The sequence below is a fragment of the Diabrotica virgifera genome, chromosome 7 (genome assembly GCF_917563875.1).
Source record: "Diabrotica virgifera virgifera chromosome 7, PGI_DIABVI_V3a".
NCBI classification, from domain to species: domain Eukaryota; kingdom Metazoa; phylum Arthropoda; class Insecta; order Coleoptera; family Chrysomelidae; genus Diabrotica; species Diabrotica virgifera.
The window spans coordinates 80,472,169-80,496,112 of record NC_065449.1 but is presented as its reverse complement, the minus strand read 5'-3'; the positions used below and the strand labels follow the sequence as shown (position 1 = coordinate 80,496,112).

Below are 23,944 nucleotides of genomic sequence, written 5' to 3'. Positions count from 1 at the left end.
CAAGGGAAATTAATATTTCTAAAAGAACCCATAAGACCAGCTTGTGGTAAGTTACTTGGTTTACAAGTAGCACAAACTATGCATTTAGAGATGTACCTTTTAATGGATTTGCGCATGCCAGGCCAATAATATAACTCAGCAATACGGTGGTAAGTTTTATAGAAACCAAAATGGCCAGCAGTAACTTCGTCATGACACATACGCAAAATATTTTCCCTGTTTGGCGTAGGTACAACTATTTTCCATTCGGTCATATTCGATAATACCTCAACAGGACTTAAAATGTGTTTGTACAGCACATTGTTCTCCACCTTAAAATCGGGATATCTTTGTGGGTCTTGAGTAACCTTATCTACCATATTTTGATACCACGCATCAGGAGTTAATGAAGATAGATCTAAAACATTAATATCAAAAACACGGGAAAGAGCATCAGCAACCACTACTCCGGCTGCCTTTCGATGGACAATCTTATACGAATAGGCAGTAAGTTTACATATCCATCGGGAAAGTCTCTGAGAAGGGTTTTTCATGCTGTGAAGCCATACCAAAGAACTATGGTCCGTAATTATCGTGAAATTACGACCCTCTAAATAATAACGAAAAGCTTCTAAACCCTGAATAATAGCTAATAGTTCTTTCTCCGTAGTCGAATAGTTTTTCTGCGCCTTATTCAGTTTCTTACTTGTATAAGCTATTGGGTGTTCAGAGCCATCTTTCACCTGAAATAGCACGCCACCAGAAGCGGTGTTAGAACAATCGGTCATCAGATAAAAATGTTCGTTAAAATTAGGTGAGATCATGACTGGAGCGCTCGTTAGTGCATCTTTAACGCGCCTAAACGCTTCATCGGCCTCAGGAGTCCAAATAATCGTTTGGCCTTTTTTCCTATCCTTCAGAAGATCAGTAAGGGGTGATAGTAAGGTAGAATAAGACGGAACAAACCGACGATAATATCCACACATGCCTAAAATTCTGCGAACTTGGGTGGTAGTTTTTGGGATGGGAAAATCTCTTATAGCGGCGACCTTTTCAGGGTCTGTCCTAAGACCCTGGTTATCAACCATATAGCCTAAAAACTTCAAACTTGGTCGACAAAATTGACATTTATCAAGATTAACCGTTAAATTGGCCTCTTTTAACCGGACAAATAATTTATTCAAAATTTCGATATGAGTAGAAAAATCCGGGGTGACTACCAAGATATCATCAAGATAATAAAACACGTAGGACTCTAACTGAGGACCTATTACTATATCCATGAGACGACACATAGTTTGGGGAGCAGATACTAACCCAAAAGGCATTGTTACAAATTGAAACAATCCTTTACCATTGACGGCAAAAGCGGTATATTTCCTACTTTCAGTACTAAGAGGTATTTGTAAAAAAGCTTTTGAAAGATCTATAGACGATATGAACTTCGAGTTTTGAAGTTTGCTCAAGATAATATCAATTCGAGGGATCGGGTAAGCATCCCGATTTACTGTGATGCTGTTTAACTTACGTCCATCAAAACAGACCCTAAATGATCCATTCTTTTTTTTCGTGAGCCATAATGGACTACTATAGGAAGAGGTAGACGGTTCGATGATATTAAGTTTAAGCATTTCATCAATCTCTTGGTCTAAATCTTTTTGCCACGCTTGGGGTATCGGATATTGGTATTGCCTAAATGGTGTGGGATTATTCACTTCAATAGAATGGGAAAGCAAGGTAGTACGGCCTAACTTATCCGTAGAGGAGATAGAATTAAACTTGGAGATAGTTTCTTGTAACTGATTTTGTTCCTCATTTGATAAACTAGAAAAATCTTGTACGGCATTCAAGCTCGAAATATTAAATGAAGATATAGACATAGAAAAATCAGAGCAGTTAAGTGTGCTATTAAAAACATTAAGAAAGTCCATTCCAAGGATAACTGAATTTTGCACTGAGGGGATAACATAAAAAGTAACATTTCTGCGGATATTCGCTACAGAGACTTCTGTTACGAATTTGCCGGTGATGGGTTGTACAGTGCCATCAGCAGTCGATACTTGAAGAGAAGAAATCGGGTTAACTTTGACTTTATCGTTGTCTATTAAACGAAGAGATAAAGAACCTAGTAAAGATATGTTTGAACCACTGTCCAGAAGTGCTAAACAAGATTGACCTAATACTTCGATAGGGAGATACGGACGATTATCGTTATGTTTCCTAACTAATAGAGAATTTAAATCTAAGGTTGTTTTATCAATCACTATGGTGTTGCCAGAAAATTGAGATATAGGTAGACAGGTATCTCCTTCCTTAATTTTTCTGGAAGAAGGTAAAGGTAACGGAATTAACGCAGAGTTAAGTTCTTGTTCGAGACAAGGAGATGGGAGATTTAATGAAGATACTGAGAAAGAAACACTATCATTATCTGATTCGACATTAAAGGGTGTCTGCTTCAGAAAACTTAATCTTGAGATAGGTTGTTGTTTGAAGTTGTTGTCTTTTTGGACGAAATACCTTTCCCTTTTCGACTGGTAGAAGGTACGGGAGGGCTTGACGTGTTGAGTCCTGTATTGTTTATGGAAGTTACGGAATTCCCTGATGGAGAGACTGTCAGAGGAGGGCTCAGGGTACAATCCTCTAAACGACCGTTTCCCTGACAATTCCTACACCTGGGTTTAGTGGTATTTTCAAGGCCACACCCAAAACAAAAGGGACGCAATCTGGGGTTTGGGCATGCAGAGAAGGCATGTCCCTGAGTATAACAATTCCAACATACGATCGTGGAGGTAACGGTAGATACATTGTGTTTCGGTACTTTATTTTGCCATGATCGATTTCGTGAAAAGGAATTCTGACTAGAAGACGGGAAAGGACGAGACGAAACTACAGTTGAGGGTTGATTAGACCAAGAAAATGTTTCTTCTAACCGCTTACATTTTTCCGTAAGTTCGTCGATACTACGGATTTCTACAAGAGCTAGTTGAGAGTGATATGAGGGTAACAAAGATTTCATGATGATTCTTACCTTTTCGGATTCCGTGAGAGGAATGTCAAGACGACTACACAACCCAAGGATGTTGTTGATAAACATAGTAACGGGTTCATTCTGGAGTTGTTTCCGCTTTTTAATGTCATCCAAAAGATCATCTTGGTAGGAATATGGTAGGAAATCAGCTTTAAGTTTTTGCACCAGATCTTTCCAGCAAGAAAGGTTAGAGCGATTATTCATAAACCAAGTGAACGCAGGACCGGTAAACAACTCAGCGGAGGCTGCAAATAAGTCATCCTCTGGAATACATCTAGAGATTCGCAAACATTCAACTTTCTCTAAGAAAGCGACAACAGTATCACGATCACCTGTACCAGAAAAAGAAATACCCCATTTATGAACTTGGGCAGATTTAGAAAATGGGAAGGGTGACGCATTGTGTATGGGTGCATTTGGAGTGGAGGTAGCAGCTGGGTTTCCCCGAGCATCGAGGTCACCTTCAATATCCAAGATTTTGACTGCGACGGTTTTCTGGTATAATTCCTGTTCATCGGTATCACACTCTAAGCGACTTACTCGTCCAGATAAATGAGCTACTCTAGACGACAATCTAGCAAAGGTAGGATCCAGTATTGTACCCCTGAATATCCCGATTTTCTGGGTAAGGTCTTTCAGTGTGTCCTCAATCTCCTCCTTATGTTTGTCAAAGGGAATACAGGAGGAAGAAATTTGCCGAAAACTCCTATTTTCCTTCTCCTGTCGCAGAGCTCCACGCAATATTTTGCGTTTAGCCTCGACGGTAGGATATTCAGTAACATCAATACTTCGGATTTTAAGCTCGTAATCTAACTCTTTTACCAGTAAATGATCAACTTTAAAAGTGGACATTTTAAAAAAGAAACTTTCAGTATCAAGACAAAACACCCCAATGAAGGTTAGATAGATAAACTCAATAAAAAAAAATTTTACAACTGGCACAAAGCCCGCAAATTTAATCGCATACAGTAATCTAAAATTGAGATAGAAATCAGAACCTAATAAACATATACCTATAACCCAAAATATATAATTGTGTGGATACAAGTGCCAGTACAGGATATCATAATAATTATAAGATACCAAAAAATATGTAACGTATAAAAATGTAAAAATTCAGTTTATTAAATATTAACGTCACCTTCAATAAACATTTATATATTACCTTTTAACTTATGTTCGTATACCACCCAACAATTCATGCTATATCCTCAATTCTAAAATAATTTCCCTTACACCTGTATACTCTCTCAAAAAAAAAACAAAATGATACACTGCTACTATCAACTTTTTCTTTTTTTTTTTCCAAAACAACAACAAACTGTAAGTGATAATTCGCAATAACCAAATTGAATAAGAGAATGTAGTGTAACTAACACTAAATCACCACCTAAATGAAAAACAACAGCTCCACGATGGGCTCGCCACTTTGTAACCCTTATAGTAGGGTTATATTTTTTTTTTTACTAAAATTTGATTGATGAAAGAAAGGGGTAGTGAGAAACGGCTTAACAAGTTAAAATTAGAATGAAGATAACAAACTATTTATGAGGATGAGGATGAGACGTAAAAGCTCAGGAAGTGGAGATCGGCTTATTTTCGTGCTGTTGTTTAGGGGAGAAAGAGATAGTGATAAAGGAAGAAACCAGAAAAATTAAAAAGTAATGAAATACTTAAAAGAAAAGAACTGACCTATGATCAATAAACCAAAGATGGGCGCCAGAAGTAAATGCCTTTTAGAGCCTTTACTTCGTTGATAGAACAGTGTGGGAGACTAGAAAAGAGAGAGAGAGAGATATAGAGAGAGATATATAGAGAGAGAGATATAGGGAGAGATATATATATATATAGAGAGAGAGAGAGATATAGAGAGAGAGAGAGGGGGAAAGAGAGAGAGAGAAAGAGAGAGAGAGAAATAAGGAGAAAGATATAAACAATCCAAATAACTTAATCCTGAAATAAAATATTATATGAACACATATAGTTGAGAGATATCAGGTGCAGGTGAAATGATACAAACCCAATAGGTATACCTTATTTTTATTGTGTAAAAAAAATACCTAGATATATGTAAAGTAAGATTTTGGTAACTAATGTATATATATATAATGTAAAATTTCTAGCTAAAAATATAAATAATGTATAATAATGTAAAACATTGGCTTGCAAGATGAATATATAATAGTAAAATTTAATTAATAATATAAATAATGAATATGAGTAATGTTAAAATTTTGGTTGCCAAGATATAAGCAGATAACGTAAAAGTTTCCGACTATTAAATGATTTATATGAGTTTACGTTTCTTTCAGATACAAACAATAAAGAGACAGAAAAACAATAGTGAGTGCTAGTCAACAGAACCAGATGATATTCTTCATAATACCGTATTAATATACTTGTATATTATCTACCACAATACCTAAGTTATTATGTAATGAACCCTATAGAGACCAATGCTCTAGGTCTATAAGTACTTATGTTCCCTTACATGCATTGAGATTTAGATGAAAAATTGACAACATATTATTTGTTGTGTAGACACAACCGATAGTAAAAGATATGATAAGGGAAGTTAAAAAATAATCTAATGCTTAACAACAAATGTAGAATAAATATATAATATATTGCGGAACACAATTCGGTCTATAAATGAGAACATTAATTAAGTACACTTATCTTTGTTCCAATCTAGATGAAATTCCTTCAGCTCTAATTCCAAGTGTTGGCTTATGGACGTGCCGGTTTATCAGACGGTAAGCGGCTCTAGGAGTATACACATCTTAGGGAAGATTTACGTTCCAGATAATTAATAGGAATGTTATTCTTAGTGCATTTTCCATATAAGTTGTCTTTGTGGGATATTAAAAGCTTGGTTCTATTTTATAATTCTCTAGGTACGGCTAAAAAGAGAGGTTCTCATTAGGTATCTAGAAATTTTTTCCTGGATACAAGGTGAGACAGACCGGTTACAAAAGATAACCGAACATATTCTTCCACATAAATGGGAAGGTCATTTATCCAAAATGAAATTACATTATTACTTAAGTAATATATTTCTAAAAGTAACTTTGCTAGATTTGACTTTTTAAGGTATAAAATTATTCATTTTGATATATGTGTTTCCTAAATTTCCAAAAGAAATTTTAAAATAAAATCACTTACCAGACGTTCATTTTAGGAATATTATATCTTTACAGATATATTTAGCTTGCTTTGTAATTGCAATTCCAAAATAGATTTATTGAATATCTCCTATTCTTTTATGTATGACATCTGCCGTTTTTTCTCCAACACATATTTGTCTGTATTTGACCTTCTTAAGTCGTTGGTTAGCTAGCACTAATTCTGTTTTCATTTTCCTACCTCGATCGTAAGGTAACTTTTTGTTATTCGATGTTAATTATTACGGTTGTCGGGAGTGGCTACTCGTAAACGTAGCGGAACGCTACAATTTAACTGGTACCAATAGACTGATATATCGATATTTCAAGGTCTCCCTCTCATCAGTCAGTCGAGCTGGTACTACAAATTAAATCACGGAAGTTTCTCTGGACGTCTCCAATAATTTCGCCACTCTAGTGGCAGCTTACAGAGGCGCCATCTCTTTTGATGGCAGGGAACGAAGACGGTTTAATAATACCGTCTCCTATCCTCTGAGCTATCGGAATGTGCAAAAAGAATAAAGCTTCTAGCAAAGCTTGCTATTGCTTTTATGAATTAAAACGCCATAATACATGGCATTGGAGCACAAATTCGTCAAAACTTCCGTGATTTAACTGGTACCAATAGACTGATATATCGATATTTCAAGGTCTCCCTCTCATCAGTCAGTCGAGCTGGTACTACAAATTAAATCACGGAAGTTTCTCTGGACGTCTCCAATAATTTCGCCACTCTAGTGGCAGCTTACAGAGGCGCCATCTCTTTTGATGGCAGGGAACGAAGACGATTTAATAATACCGTCTCCTATCCTCTGAGCTATCGGAATGTGCAAAAAGAATAAAGCTTCTAGCAAAGCTTGCTATTGCTTTTATGAATTAAAACGCCATAATACATGGCATTGCAGCACAAATTCGTCAAAACTTCCGTGATTTAACTGGTACCAATAGACTGATATATCGATATTTCAAGGTCTCCCTCTCATCAGTCAGTCGAGCTGGTACTACAAATTAAATCACGGAAGTTTCTCTGGACGTCTCCAATAATTTCGCCACTCTAGTGGCAGCTTACAGAGGCGCCATCTCTTTTGATGGCAGGGAACGAAGACGATTTAATAATACCGTCTCCTATCCTCTGAGCTATCGGAATGTGCAAAAAGAATAAAGCTTCTAGCAAAGCTTGCTATTGCTTTTATGAATTAAAACGCCATAATACATGGCATTGGAGCACAAATTCGTCAAAAGAGATGGCGCCTCTGTAAGTTGCCACTAGAGTGGCGAAATTATTGGAGACGTCCAGAGAAACTTCCGTGATTTAATTTGTAGTACCAGCTCGACTGACTGATGAGAGGGAGACCTTGAAATATCGATATATCAGTCTATTGGTACCAGTTAAATCACGGAAGTTTTGACGAATTTGTGCTCCAATGCCATGTATTATGGCGTTTTAATTCATAAAAGCAATAGCAAGCTTTGCTAGAAGCTTTATTCTTTTTGCACATTCCGATAGCTCAGAGGATAGGAGACGGTATTATTAAATCGTCTTCGTTCCCTGCCATCAAAAGAGATGGCGCCTCTGTAAGCTGTCACTAGAGTGGCGAAATTATTGGAGACGTCCAGAGAAACTTCCGTGATTTAATTTGTAGTACCAGCTCGACTGACTGATGAGAGGGAGACCTTGAAATATCGATATATCAGTCTATTGGTACCAGTTAAATCACGGAAGTTTTGACGAATTTGTGCTCCAATGCCATGTATTATGGCGTTTTAATTCATAAAAGCAATAGCAAGCTTTGCTAGAAGCTTTATTCTTTTTCACATTCCGATAGCTCAGAGGATAGGAGACGGTATTATTAAATCGTCTTCGTTCCCTGCCATCAAAAGAGATGGCGCCTCTGTAAGCTGCCACTAGAGTGGCGAAATTATTGGAGACGTCCAGAGAAACTTCCGTGATTTAATTTGTAGTACCAGCTCGACTGACTGATGAGAGGGAGACCTTGAAATATCGATATATCAGTCTATTGGTACCAGTTAAATCACGGAAGTTTTGACGAATTTGTGCTCCAATGCCATGTATTATGGCGTTTTAATTCATAAAAGCAATAGCAAGCTTTGCTAGAAGCTTTATTCTTTTTGCACATTCCGATAGCTCAGAGGATAGGAGACGGTATTATTAAATCGTCTTCGTTCCCTGCCATTAAAAGAGATGGCGCCTCTGTAAGCTGCCACTAGAGTGGCGAAATTATTGGAGACGTCCAGAGAAACTTCCGTGATTTAATTTGTAGTACCAGCTCGACTGACTGATGAGAGGGAGACCTTGAAATATCGATATATCAGTCTATTGGTACCAGTTAAATCACGGAAGTTTTGACGAATTTGTGCTCCAATGCCATGTATTATGGCGTTTTAATTCATATATATATATATATATATATATATATATATATATATATATATATATATATACATTGATTTATTACAATTAAGTTTGAAACATCTGAATAGTTCTGCTTCCCTTCCCTTAACAAATATTTTTCTATCAAACAAACACTAAACATATCAAAATAGCATGTACTAAAATGTATAGTCACTGCGCAAGCTAAATAATGACGTCACTGGCTTGATGAAGTTTAATTCACGTCTACCTAACTTTTTTATTTGCGTACACGTTAGCGTGTACCTAGACACAGCGAAATATAACCATAATCAAAACTAATGCAAAACTATGTGACGTCACGGGCCGTTTGAACTATTTTATACCGCAGGAGACTTTAAATATGTATTTCTAAGTTATTACAAGTTTTTGAAGAGTGAAATTTTGGAAATCTCATTTTTAAACAAAACTGAACATTATTATCTAATAAAAAAAATGTGCAAGTTCCCTATTATCTGGGGTAGTTTATTGCATCACTTTGACACGCCTACGGCTCACGTCACAAACTTTATCATCGTGAGTAATAGCCAACATTACATGCTCGTTGAATAATATACTATTAAACCAAACTTGGTTAATTTGTAAATAAAATTGACAACTTGTGTGTTACAAATTTCCGTAATTACAAGACCGTAATTATATGATTACAAAAATCTTGCACGAAGTTTCAAGATCAAAATCTATAAATACATCGTCAGACCTGGACTAACATATGGATGCAAAACGTGGACAATGACCAAATAAAACGAAGAAAAGCTCAGACGTTTTGAACGAAAAATACTTAGAAACATTTTCGGACCTCACCACGACATTAACACAAACCAGTGTAGGATCAGAACCAATATCGAATTAAAAGCACTTTACAATGACACCGGTATTGTCCAAGAAATTAAATCACACCGACTAAGATGGGCAGGCCACGTGCACAGACTTCATAACGGAAGAGTTGTAATTGTAACACTGGTATGGGAGGAGATTCCTACAGGCACAAGACCACTCGGATGTCCCAGAATACGATGAAAAGATAACATCCAAGCAGATCTCCGGAAAATGAACATTTCATTTGACCCTAGGTTGATGGAAGACCTAACAAATTGGAAAAAAGTTGTACAGTCAACAAGGACCCACCCAGGGTTGTAGCGCTACGTTGAAATTTCCGTAAACTATCAATAACAATTTTGCTTGTTCATTGACGGGTTGTTGCGTCGATGAAAAATTGTCACTACATCTCTTGTGCGGTTGGATTGTTACGGTTTTTAATGCAACCTTCACAAATCATTTAAATACATTTAATTTCCAATTTAATATATTTAAATACATTAAACAATATATGTACACTACATTTAAATATTTCAAAACCCCCTGGTTACGCCTATGCTAGTTGTTATAAGAAGAATTGTTCTGTTCTGTTGATTTATTTAGGAATGTTTGAGATCGTCGTAATGGTTGTGTTATCCTTCTTTTACTCATGTTTTTGGACATCGGTTCTTGTCATGTGACTACATCAATTAGTGGTTCTGTGTTTCGATGTGTCGTTCTGGGTTATGGCTGGAATGACAATAAGAGACAGACAGTTGATATCCTGTTTTTCATTCCTCATTGATATTTCGGTCGGAAAAATAGTTTTCCAGAACCCAAGTTCATCAGCAAATTTATGGTCTGGTTTTATGAAAAACCATCGTATAATTAGGCGTATGCCAAATACGGATATATAGGCCTTAATATTTGTGTAGGCTGATAGAAATTTTGACCTAGTCACAGGATATAACCTCTACGGTTAAGCATGTTAAATACGTTTTCTTTACAAGTATCACGTTGATAGCATAATCAATAGTTTTGTCGTTGTTGTACGCTTGGACTAATATCCCCTGTCTTTCCTAGGCTTTCCCACCATTGGCGGTGTTTGAGGAAAGACACATTTGTTTGAGGAAAACAATTCTCTTGTTGGCCACATACCACCACAGGTAAATATCTTTAAAACTATTATTAGGCGTGTAGTCTCTTGTGTTTCTCCTGTCTTGCCCCTACTGACAGTGTATTTTCTCTCCTTGGTAGGCCAATTTCTTGGGGACCTTTACCAGCGCTAGCAAGTAGTCACCACGACACCTAGCAACTAGTACCTTATAACCAGCACCAGTAAGCAGCCCTAGTAACCGACAACTAGTACCTTGTAACCAGCACCAGTAACCAGCCCTAGTAACCGACAACTAGTACCTTGTAACCAGCACCAGTAACCAACCCTAGTAACCGACATTATTTATATTCCATAGTGTGTCTGTACCTACCATTTTTGTACAGACCTAAGTCCTTCCTGTTACCCTCGTTGTACACCGGAACATAGCGCTATACGAAGGTATTACACTTAATAGAGTAATTACAGGGTATTATACAGTGCGTAAATCGTTCAGCTGGACATAGGGAACATACATTGTATATATTTAGATACATAAATACATACATTGTATTATATTAGATAATTGTGGCAACTTCGCTCTCTCAATGACAATATAGTTGTTAGCGTTAAGGAGCATTAACCTCAAAATTGACAATTAATTTCAGGTGACACAAATAAACGTCAAAACATGACATTGTAGTAGAACTATTTTTGACCTAATGGGAAAACTGTGTCTGTTTAATTTGGAAATTAATTTTTAAATAAAATATATTTTAAAAATTAAAGTAAAATTATTAATTCATCAGTCATAATCTTTGTTTTTTATTTATTTATGCACTACCTTGCATTCAAAATCACTCATTCTATTCGTTCTAACAGCTCTATTGCACCAGACACTCGTACTCGAACAGAAGTTTCAACTAACACAGGTTAGCGCAGTTGCCACAATGATCTCAATGCAATGTATATTCCCTATGTCCAGCAGAACGATTTACGTACTGTATATTAATTCTACTTAGTTATTTCCACAGGTAGACTTACAAGAAGTAGGTATTTCGCACTTCAGGGTATAAATTATTCACCTCATATTTAACAATATTAATATAGTATGGTTAATTGGTTACTGATATCTGATTTTTGCTGAACGTAGATACTTTTTACTATTCAGGGTGTAGTGTATATTTATATTCTCCATATTTCTAGGTATTAGGGGGTATAAATGTGATAAGTTAGGGCTTTTAAGTCATAACAATATTTTATAGTTAATAGTTCCTTATATTCTGATACAATTCCTCCTATTTTGTTTCAATTTCTGTTTTTCATTTTATGCTCAATAAATAATTGTAGTTATGGGTTGTTTTGATTCTCAGGAATAACCGGATCACCTTCTACTAACCCATAATAAATCAATCACTGAGATGAGATAGAGAGATTAACTGAATATTTTGCATTTTATATTCATTATATTTATTCAGTATCATCTCTCGATTGTTATTTTATTGTAACAGGATGATACTTCTTCTAGCACTTACTGGTCTCATAGATTCTTGATTCCATCTCACAGTTAATGTGTCGGCTACATCATATAGTGTTATTAAGGTATCCTGCTAATATATTTGATTTTTGTACTTGATTTTAAGCACTGCAGAATTGAGTGGACCGATTATGTTATCGGTACTGTTATCGGTCCCAAGCACGGATAAAGGAGGGAGAGTCTTCCGAAAGGTTAGTACCCTACTGACGGACTATGAATTCGGAGATAGAAGACGGATTCAATGGTAGTAAAACAACATTATAAAATAAACTGGATTCTGAAATGTTGGCTTCCATCTATAGATGTTTTTCAAAATATAAAATTGTAAAAATTATGGTTCATATTTCAAAATATATCTTCTAATTTGTCGTATTCGTATAACTTTCTTCGTATAAGTCGGAAACTACTTTCTTTTCTTTAAGATCTCTTTACGTATAATTTAAAAATATCTTAAAAACTTTTGATTTTTCATCACATTTTAATGCATGTAGTAATATCAGCTAAACAAATAAAATACTTTGACAATATAATTAAATAACGGTATTAAGGTTTTTCTTGTATACAGAGTAACAAAAGTATCATACTGTCTAAAAGTACCAGCCATTCAAAAAGAACATAAGGATTTAGCGAATTAGCCTTTTTTACGAATTATAAGGTTTGTCGGAGAATTTTGTGTATTAGCACGTTCTAGAAACGTTTCATATTTTTGGTGACAAAAACTTTAACATTTGAGTAATGGGTTCAGTTATAAAAAGCACATCTTAAACCACGAGTAGTATAGCAAAGAAGCCCCTAATTCCTTGCCCAGAAAGAAAAGAGAGCAAGTAAAATCCTCAGCAGTAATAGATTTTACGTCTTTCAAAAAAGATCTTAACTGATTTTAACTTAAAAATAATTTTTGTCTATGGTACCAACTCATTCGTGGTTTTATTTTCTTTTTTTTATTTTCTTTCTCAATATTTTGTATTTTTTATGTTTTATTCTATATTACTTTTTGTTCTACGTATATTATTTTCAAATTCTCTTCTAACTTTTTTCCTACTGGTGTATTTTTTCAGCTGTCTCTCTTAAGGGCTTTAGCTTTTCTTTCTACCTTATAAGCCCACCCGACTTGTATTGCGATTGCACCATTGTATTTCCTTTACCTCCACCATTCTTCTACACGTGTTTCGATGTTTCGCGTTTCATCACGAAGCCTTGTGGTAGCTTAAATTAAAATTAAATTCTGTTTATCGATATGGCTGTGATAGTAACATAGCATGGTCAGTAGGTACTCATGTTATTCACTAAAATATCAGTTACAATTTTGGTGAGAGCGTTTTGCCAGTTTAAGATTTGGCGAAAGAGCTAGTTTAATTTTTAAAAATTTGAGCAACATAACTAGATGTTACAAGCTACTGACAAATTTCGAAACTTCGATTCTAATTTGTTCTCATAAATAGTCCAAAAAGACTATGAAGCAGGAATAAATTGTTTTCGCTACAAGTCCTAAAGATAGACTACAAAATATTTGAACTGCATTAGTTCAACTTAAATTTTAGGTTCAATACCATCAGTATAGTTTTCATGTAGTTTTGAAGCACACTCCATTATTTGAGTATCACTCAGTTTTGGAAAAACACAAAAAACACCAAATACTGACTTATTGACTCGTATGCTGTCAACTGACGACTCAGCTCAATAATTAGCTAATTCAAAATTGGTAGATTCGTTTCAACCTTTAACTTTTCTCCACCCTGTAGGAAAACTTCATTGGAAATAGCATCATCAAAATGTAGATTTCTTGCTCGCGTTTGTTTACTCTCGTCGGTATATTCAGAGAATCGTAGATCGCAGACCTTCTACTCGTTCTAAGCAAAATTACTTCTTTGGGATTATAAGAACTCCAAAAGTCATTTTAGAAGCTGAACTGCAGTTCCAAGTTCAATCTCTTCTCTCTCTAATGATTTGCTGACAGCATTGATGAGTTCTAAAATTGTTGCCCAAAACTCTTTCATTATGAGTGTTTCTGTTTTGACATTTCTTTCAACAAACACTTAGACCTCATGAACTGTTTCAGCTTTCTGATTAGGGTTTTCAGTAAGAGTATGAAGAGCAGAGTTGAAGGCGTTGTAACCGTTAGACAAACCTTTTGTTGTATCAGCCATTGCAGTCCATCCTTGTTCTAGGACAAGATTTAGATTGTGGCGAATGGGATTGGTTAGTTGAGATTCATTTAAGCATTTGATCGTAGCTTCCCAACGGTGGGTGGAGGCTGAAAAACAGTTGAACACCGACTAAAAAAATCCAAAATACGATATTGCTCCAACGGGTCCAACGCAATTTTTAGCAGCACTTACTCCAACTAAAGCGAGTGTGCGGCAGAAAAAATATAAATTGCAAGTTTTTGTTAACCTTAGATAAATGAGTCTGGAGGACATTGTATTTGCCTGACATGTAGTTATTTGTTGCTCTTGCTCTTACTACTTTTCAAAGAAATCGTGCAGACTGATAGGCAGTACTGTTCCTTCTACCAAACGGCATTGATTAGCGACTTATTCTCACAACATAGGCTTCCTATGTGTAGTTTCCTAGCTTCCTAGTTTTATACGCCCACCTTCACTTTTATGGTTTTGCGCGATATTTGAATTTTTCAACATAATATGATTTAGGTATAATTTTTATTTAAATGTAATTAATATTTTTTCATTATGGGCCCTGCGAGGCCCCTAGGCAACTGCCTACTTTGCCTATTGGTTAATCCGGCACTGAATATGCATACCTAAGTTTCTGAGCAACAGTTTGGACGAATAATATTTATCTGAACAATATCACAAGAATTAATAGTTTCAACGGCCACATTGTTTGTTATGCCGATGACACAGCAATATTATTTATGGGGAAAACATGGGATGAGGTTAAAACCAGCTCTGAAATGAACCTAAAACAGCTAAACTTATGGCTAAAATTTAACAAACTGACATTAAATATTAATAAAACAAAATATATCGCCTTTAGCCCAACAATTGTTGACCAACCTACAAATTTTCATATAAAATTGCATAACGCAAAATGTCAAGGACAAAGTTGTGACTGTTCTTCAATAGAAAAAGTTTTCTCTATAAAGTATTTAGGTGTCTTCATAGATCAACATTTACGTTGGTCAGACCATATCACTCATGTCAGTAAACGAATAAGGGCTCTAATGCATAAATTTTATATCATAAGAGATATTCTACCCAGGAAAAAATTAATCATGGTTTATAACTCGCTTGCAGAATCAGTCTTAAGATATTGTATTGTAGCATGGGGTGGCGCGTTTAACAAAACTCTTAACATTTTAGAAACAGTTCAAAATACTCTATTAAAAATAATTTTTAAAAAAAGAAAACTGCATCCAACAAAAAAGTTATATGATGAATCCGAGATATTTAGTGTTAAATCCCTCTACATCTACAACTGTGTTTTAAATGTTTATATAAACTCAAAAAAATTTAAATTTCAAAGCAACCGATTAACTCGATCAGTAACAAATATGGATATTAGTATTCAGCAGTTCAAAAAATCAGTAACACAAAGATCCCTAATGTTCTTTGGACCTAAATTTTATAACATAATTCCTATACATATCAAACAAGAACCTAAATTATTTAAATTTAAAAAATACATAAAAACCTATCTAAAAACCCACTTACAATTATTTTTGGACGCAATGTCTTAATGTATGAACGACAGCATAATCAGAGTAGAATTTGGGTGTATATTGGTATTATAATTAACAAAGTATTCAGCAGCTAGAGAGGTTTACCGTCCGTCTTGTTGTGTTGCATTATCTCTTCGATAGTTAGTTATGTTACTTCTTAGTTCCAACCTTAATACTACTTTTATGTACAATTGATACAGTTTCGATTGACATAGTACAGTGCAAAACAGGCAACTCTTGCCTAGGCATGGTGCTGAGTCAGTCGATACTAATAATAATATAAGATCTAAATGTAAAATGTTGTACACACATATTTTTGAATAAATTTGAAATTTGAAATTTGAATTAGTAATTTATAGCATTCGCCAAAATTTACACTTTCTCAATAGCGCTCCCGCCAAAATTTTAACTTTTATTTTTCAAAAATTTACTTTATACCTCGACCAACGGATTCCAGTCCCAAATGCTTAGTAATTTATTAATTAATTTTTTGAATCATGGATTATGTATTTTGAATTGATTAATGGTAAAGGTGATTGCTTAAAATAAAAAAATGACTGACCTTAAGAAATCATGTGGCAATGTACCTACTCTATGTAAACTTTGAAAATAATTAAAGATGCTATAATATAAGTAATATACTACCATGAAAACACAATAAGTAAAATGAGTGATGAACTCGACCAAGGTTATTAAGATTTCAATTACATAATTCAAAAATTAGAAGAAGAATATAAATAGTGGGAGTCTGTAAATAAGTATGGAGAAGGGTATATGAGTATTGGTCGAGACCAAGAAAATTTTTTATTAAAAGAATAAAGTTAAGAAATAACCATAAGAAACATAAAAAACTTTTATTATAATTTAGACTAATTATAATTAGTGTAATTAGTGTAAAAGTGTAAAAATTATTAAACACTAAAAAAATGGTAGGACCACGTTCGAAGAATTGAAAAAAATGGAGTACCGAAATAAATTCTAGAATGGCAACTATGATGAATAATGATGATACCAATATTTGAATTATTAGGAAATATTATATGAATTAGGACAAGATAATCATATTTGGATGCAGCTCGAAACAACTATTTAGAGCTACTGCCTCAAAAATTAAAATAGCTATGATGATTGCCAACCTCCGTAGCGGAGATGGCACCTGAAGAAGAAGAATCATAGAAGAACTAAAATCTTTTTAATTGCCTGCAGCTACATCTATCTTATAATACAAGGAAAAGTGGAGGGAAAGAGATGGATTGGTCGAAAGAAACTTTCATGGCTGCGTAATATTAGACAATGGTGTGGCTGCACAGTAGAAGAATTATTTCGCGCAGCAGCCGATAGAGAGAGATTTCAGGAAATTGTAAACATGATAGCGGCCAACGTCTGAATACAGACACGGCACCTAAAGAAGAAGACATCTATCTGAAAGAGATGTTTTCCTTAGACGTTTTTTTACATTAAATACTAACTTTTTGAAACTAAATAGGTTTTAATATTCGTTATAATTAAATTTTTCTACTTACCACCAGCATCTGAAATCCGGTTAAGCATATAACTAAAACGCTGCACAGAAATTGAACAAATATTCCTTTTGAAAAAGTTTTTTCAATATCGAGTACGAAACTGTAAATACATTTAAAAAAAATGTGAGTTAGATTTTATTCTAAATAGTTAGAGTTATTTACGCTGTAATTTGTAAAATATACAGAGTAAATAACATTTGTGATATAATCCTTATTATAGGAGATCTAAAAAAAATTACAAATATGGAGTCGCTATAAGCTTCGCATTTTAAAATTAACTACAAATATACATATCTATAACATTATACCGCATGAAAGATATTGTTTTTTAATAATTAAACACTCTATAGTACGTTCTTTAACGGTAAAATATTGCAAAACCTCTAAATTTTAAAGAACCGCTTGGATTGCACCATGAAATTTAGCATACACACAGCTTTAAAGTCAAAGAAAAAAAGTGATAGGGGTGACTTTCACCCCTCCTCGGGGGAAGGGGGCGGTTGGAAATATACGTCCAATATAAGTCCGGAATTCGATAAACTAATAAGCAGAGTTACTGTTTTTTCACCAAGCCAATACTTTTCGAGTTATTTGCGAGTGAAAATGTTCATTTTTCAACAAAATAACCACGTTTTTAGACAGTTTTTCGCAAATAACTCAAAAATTAAGTATTTTGTCGAAAAAAAAATTCTTATCAATAATATAGCCTGTAACAAAGTGAAAAAAATGGTGTATATATTAGATATTTACACGTAGTAGAAGCAGACTTATAGCTAATGAAAAATAGATTCTGATTCGTCAAATTCCAAATAGAATATTTTAACGAGAAATAACCAAAAAGTAAAGCACTTTTTGGGAAAGACTCATTACAACCTTTGTAAAATCTTTAAAAAATCTTTATTTTGTTATATAAAAAACTTTATAACATTAATAGTAAACAAGTTACGCTCAAAAATAAAGTTGGTCCCTTTTTTGTTGGTAAAAAAATCGGGAAAATCACCTCCTAATTAGTATCTCAAACGATTTTATTCGTTACCATTTCACAAGTTGCTTTACCGGTGTACGTATTGTTTATACGATCTGTAAGTTTCATCGGTTCAAATTTAAAGGGCTGCAGTTAAAAGGGCTTCAACGAGTTACTAATCACGAGTGTATGCAAATTTAGAAACACCAAATCTTAAGTAATCTTTGTCTTACAGAAAAACAAAAAAATACAAGATATTCAGAAAAGTAAAGCCGACTTTTTTTATTGTTTGAGATTTTTGGTACCTCTAATAATTTTTAAGATATTTTGAAAAAATGGCATTTTTTTTCAAAATTAAAAATTTACAAAATTTTACTTTAAGACCATTTTTTTTAAATAAGCCCGTTGAATCGATGAAACTTACAGATCGTATAAACACGACATAAATAAAGCAACTAGTGAAGCGGTAACGATTAATTTCATTTAAGTTGCTAATTAGGGGGTGATTTTCCCGATTTCTTTTTGCCAAAACAAAAGGGACCAACTGTATTTTGAGCGTAACTTGTTTAAATTTCATGCTAGAATCTTTTTTTATAAAAACATAAATAAAGCATTTTAAACTCTTTAAAAAAGTTGTAATGAGTTTTCTCCAAAAAGTGCTTAATTTTTTGGTTATTTCACGTTGAAATATTCTATTTGGAATTTGGCGAATATGAACCTATTTTTCTTAAGCTATAACTCTGCTTCTACTAGGTCTCGAGACTTCATGCATACACCATTTTTTTTTCACTTTTTTACAGGCTATATTTTTGCTAAGAATGTTTTTTTCGATAATATACTTACTTTTTGAATTATTTGCAAAAAAATGTCTAAAAAGTGTTTGTTTTGTTGAAAAATGAACATATTCACTCGCAAATTCGCAAATTCGCAAATAACTCGAAAAGTATTGACTTGGTGAAAAAACTCTATCGAACAAAAGTTGCTTAGAATTAGCCAGTTTATTGAATTCCGGACTTATTTTGGACGTATAATTTTTCACCCCCGAGAAGGGATAAAACTCACCCCCAGGGCAAAAGCACACATCGGCACAATATCACGTTTTTTCTTCGATATGTTAGCTATGCGTATGCCAAATTTCATGTCAATCTAAGCGGTTCTTTAAAATTCACAGCAAAAACCGTCAAAGAATGTACTACTTATTTCATTTTAAATTTAAAATCCACTTTACATCCTCGTTACAAGAATTCAAAGTTTTTTTTGGGTTGTACAGGGTAATTTAAACCTTACAAAACTTAGTTTTGAAAAGAGTAAATTCATATTAGAATCATAAAATATTCCTATGTCCGAAACTATTTTTTAGGGAGACTGGGAGCGCTCAAATTTTTAAAATGAGTACATTCTTCTATAGAAGCAGTTGAAAAATAACTTACCTACACTTTAAAGCATTCTTGTGATATCCAGGAAGTTCAAAAGGACAGAGTATACAGTCGGAAAAATGAAAGACTACCCATGAATGATCACATCAATCACTTATTTTGTATTTGCTGTCTTTTTCTATAAATCACAAACGTTTGTTATAGAAAAATATAACAAGTACAAAATAAGTGACTGATGTAATCGTTCATGGGTATTCTTTCATTTTTCCGACTGTAAGGACAGTGAGACATTCCTCGCATTGACGATTAAAGTTTATGGATTTAAATTAAGATTAAACTTCAAATATGAATTATTAAATATATCAATAAAAAATTATTATTCATTTTCTTCACATGCATTGGGTTTTCAAAAAAGTTTTTAAAAAGATTAGAAGGAAGATCTGGTGCCTTCGTTTAGAATTAAGGTTGGCGTATTTTTAGAGCTAGTCCAGCTCTGGCTGTGAATACGGTAAAACCAGTTAAACACCTGCGGATCTGCGGATCACATGCAGAACATGACATAGGGATTGCAGGTTATATGTTCTTAGCAATAAATTAAATGATTGAGTGATACATACTCACACTTACAAAAACGCAAACACATACTCATACACAAAATATACGTACACACATGCGTAACTACACCTTGCTCAATTATTGGAAAATCACCAGACAGCCGCACCACAACTTACTTATCATAATATGGTGAGAATTGTTCTGCAACTACTTTGCTCCCCAATATTGGGTATTAATACCATCATGCTCAGGATAAGTGTGATTTAGAAGAAAAGGTGTGGCCTAAACGATGCCCCAGAGAGCTGGCGAAGTCTGAAGGATTACACCCTAGGCATGGTATATGTACTAGGTTGTTTAAATGAAAAGGTATGAACCGTTGTAACAACGCAATCGCAAACCTATTTGCCTATTCCACTATGGGATGCCGTAGTGAGACATCCAGGGATGCAAATTCAGCTTCGATTGGGGTATGCCCGGGCGCCTGCATGCACAGGAGAGAGTGGAGGCTCTTATAAGAGCGTCGTCTAATTGACGCGACATTTCGTGTGAGTGAGGAGATCATGACGTTCACATTGAAAAATTCGACAATTGACGAGCAGCGAGATGTTATCAGGTTTCTGACGGCGGAAGTTGTTAAACCGGCCGCTATCCATTGTCGGATGGTGACTGTATCCGGGGAAGACTGTGTGTCCGACAAGTCAGTGAGAAAATGGAGTACCCGTTTTCTTGCAGGCCGTGAGATCTTTGTTGATGAACCGAGACCTGTTCTGGTAAACACAGTTATCACGGCCGGTCTCATCGATAAGGTGGACGACCTAGTCAAAAGTGATCGGCGTGTCACAATGCGAATGTTGGTGGTGAAGGTGGATGTCAGCGTTGGAGCAGTGTGTACAATTGTGCACGACAGGTTACGTTACCGGAAGGTATGCGCGCAGCGAGTTCCGAAGCAGGTCGCCGACCAGCAAAAGGAACTGCGAATGGGTTTGCATTCACTTCCCCACTGCCTCACACTGCCACACTACCACACTTCAACATCTGTTTCGGTATCATGAAGAATCTGCTTTCCTGGAGTGGATCGTCACAGTGATGAGAGCTGGTGTCATCACTTCAAACTTGAGAATAAGCGGAACAGTATTCTGCTCCACGATAATGTGCCTCCACACTTTTCCAGGGTCACATAAGCAGAAATGACCAATTTTAAGGTGGAGTAGCTTGAACATGCGCTCTACAGCCCGGACATGTCGCTCTGTGATTTCTATGTGTTTGACCCCCCTGAAAAAATATGTCAGAGGAAAGCGCTTCAATTCGGACGACGAACTGAAGGACGCTGTGAGGGACTGGGCTCGTCACGACCACAGGAATTCTGGGAACAAGGAATCTTTCGGCTCGTTAATCAATGGGATCGTTGTGCTCAGGCCAATGTTAAATACTTTGAATAAATACTTTATTTATGTCCACAGTGTCGTTTCGTACCTTTTCATTTGAAGAACCTACGTATTCTGTCGTACTCAACATCATTTCGTCTTAAGTCGTGGGAATAAAATGGACAGAATACAGAAAAAACAGTAAAGAGGAGCACATAAATAAGTGACTCTTCTAAATCCATAAATGAAAATGTATACAGGACGATTAGACGACCCCAGATGAGGATTCCATCCCCAGTGACGGATTAAGGCATCATAGGGCCCTAGGCGGCCATAAGAAGTAGGCCCCTTTATAGCGACCATGTACTTAAAACAAATTTACAGATATTTATGTTGTTTTGGGAAGTAGCTCCCACAACAGCATCATATTAACTGGCCATTTCTTTAAACCGACATTTCGCAACAACTTGTCATTAATAGTCCATTTACTCACGGTTTTTGTTTTCAATAGAAGAACCGCTTGGCTGGACATGAAATTTGGCATAGGTACACATTAGGGTGGGTCGAAAAACAATAATGTTTCATTTTTTAATCGCTATACCGCGGAAAACTTGCCTTTGGGGTATATAAGTAAAACGCAAAGTAAAATAAAGTTATATATTGAACCCCCAGCTAGCGCATCATACTTAAAATTTAGATTTTTTCAGAAATCAAGACATTTTTCAATTATTTTTACAATCTTTAGCCAATAATATTTAAACGTGCTACAGTGAAAACTGTTTAGTTAATAGTTTAAAAAATAGGAAATAAATTTGAAACAGATAATATCTTTTAATTTGCGGCAGCGCAAAATACTAAAAAATTGTTAAAATTCACATATTAGCACCTTACATGAAGGTGTGGTCTGTCTAGTATGTTGTGTTGGGTGTTAATAGCATAATCCATTTTTTGTTCTTTTACTTTACACCCCATTTAATTGGAATAGAATTATTATAGTGTGTTTAAAGTTATAAAGGATATAAATAAAACAATTTATAATTTTAATAACATGTTTAATTGAAACAAAAAAGAAACCAAATTGTAGCCAAACAATGTCAACAAATTAAATGAAATTTTGACTTTAGGAAGAGTATTTTACTCATTATTTCTGAGTCGGTACGTTGAAGCTGCGCTTGCTGTCAAACTTTGGCATCGAAGCTCTGGATGCTACGGCAGATCTTATGAAACCATCTCGTTCCTAACCACTAGGAGGACTAGTTAATCGCAATCTTTTGAGTAAAGATGAATAGTATCTTCTAGACATAAGTTGTGCGATAAAGTCAGGCAACTGCCCTGTGGACTTATCTGTTCGAGAACCGGGTCCACTTTCCCGCTCTCGATGGTTGACTACAGCTAACAGAGTTTTGAGACTGTATGTAAGTGTGGAAACGTCTTCAGTTGAACATAAATTGTTAGTACCTATCCTTCATTTTTAAATCATACATGCCTGTATGGTTCAAAATAAAGTACAGCAAATACATAACATATGCACTTGAACACGTTTTTGAGGCTATCAAATCAACCAGATTTCTACCAGAGAATTTGATTAAAGTAGTTGATCCTGTAATCGAAAGAAATGCATTTTTTTCCACCCAGAAAATTTGCTACTGAGGATGATAGTGGATGAAAGGAAATACATAAGAGAATTAGGATTCTGAAGAATAATCAAAGCAAGGATGTTAGCTACAGAAACAGTTAGGGTTTTTCGACCTCCAAAAATCACCTTTCATGCGACTGACTCTACTGAATTATTTGATTGGAACACCACTGAAATTACACCACCATCACTGTTACGGAGAGTCTCTGATATGAAGTTTGGGCTAAAATCACTGCTGGTGAAACACCCGAGGATTGGAACTTTGGAAAATTTCTATGTCATACTCAAGCCGTGGAACGCTGCGTCAAGTTAATGGCTGAAGCATCTAAAAAAGTCGTCGGTGCTAAGTAATGAGATGGTTTCATAAAATCTGCCGCAGCATCCAGAGCTTCGATGCCAAAGTTTGACAGCAAGCGCAGCTTCAACGTACCCACTCAGAAATAGTGAGTAAAAGACTCTTTCTAAAGTCAAAATTTCATTTAATTTGTTGACATTGTTTGGCTATAATTTGGTTTCTTTTTTGTTTCAATTAAACATGTTATTAAAATTATAAGTTGTTTCATTTATATCCTTTATAACTTTAAACACACTATAATAATTATATTCCAATTAAATGGAGTGTAAAGTAAAAGAACAAAAAATGGATTGTGCCAATAACACCCAACACAACATACTAGACCACACCTTCTTTTAAGGTACTAATATGTGAATTTTAACAATTTTTGAGTATTTTGCGCTACCGCAAATTAAAAGATATTGTCTGTTTCAAATTTATTTCCTATTTTTTAAACAACTAACAAAACAGTTTTCACTA

The 23,944-nt window shown here is 34.9% G+C and overlaps 2 protein-coding genes across 2 annotated transcripts in view; both read right to left on the bottom strand.

The window, feature by feature from the left end:
- The window catches only part of LOC126888542 (odorant receptor 94a-like), a 53,521-nt gene that overhangs the window by 22,125 nt on the left and 7,452 nt on the right, over nucleotides 1–23,944 (bottom strand). The window contains exon 3 of the mRNA XM_050656888.1: nucleotides 17,236–17,335. Coding sequence (XP_050512845.1) covers nucleotides 17,236–17,335 — 100 coding nt within the window. The remainder of the gene's footprint in view (nucleotides 1–17,235; nucleotides 17,336–23,944) is intronic.
- On the bottom strand, nucleotides 2,013–6,425 carry LOC126887669 (uncharacterized). The gene is made up of 2 exons (XM_050655304.1): nucleotides 6,173–6,425; nucleotides 2,013–5,910 (listed from the first exon to the last, which is right to left on the bottom strand). The coding sequence occupies exon 2, from the start codon at nucleotides 3,857–3,859 to the stop codon at nucleotides 2,444–2,446; it is 1,416 nt and encodes a 471-aa protein (XP_050511261.1). The 5' UTR covers nucleotides 3,860–5,910; nucleotides 6,173–6,425; the 3' UTR covers nucleotides 2,013–2,443.

Coding starts and splice junctions, on each gene's coding strand:
- LOC126887669 (XM_050655304.1), bottom strand. CDS start 3,859: ATGTCCACTTTTAAAGTTGATCATTTACTGGTAAAAGAGTTAGATTAC.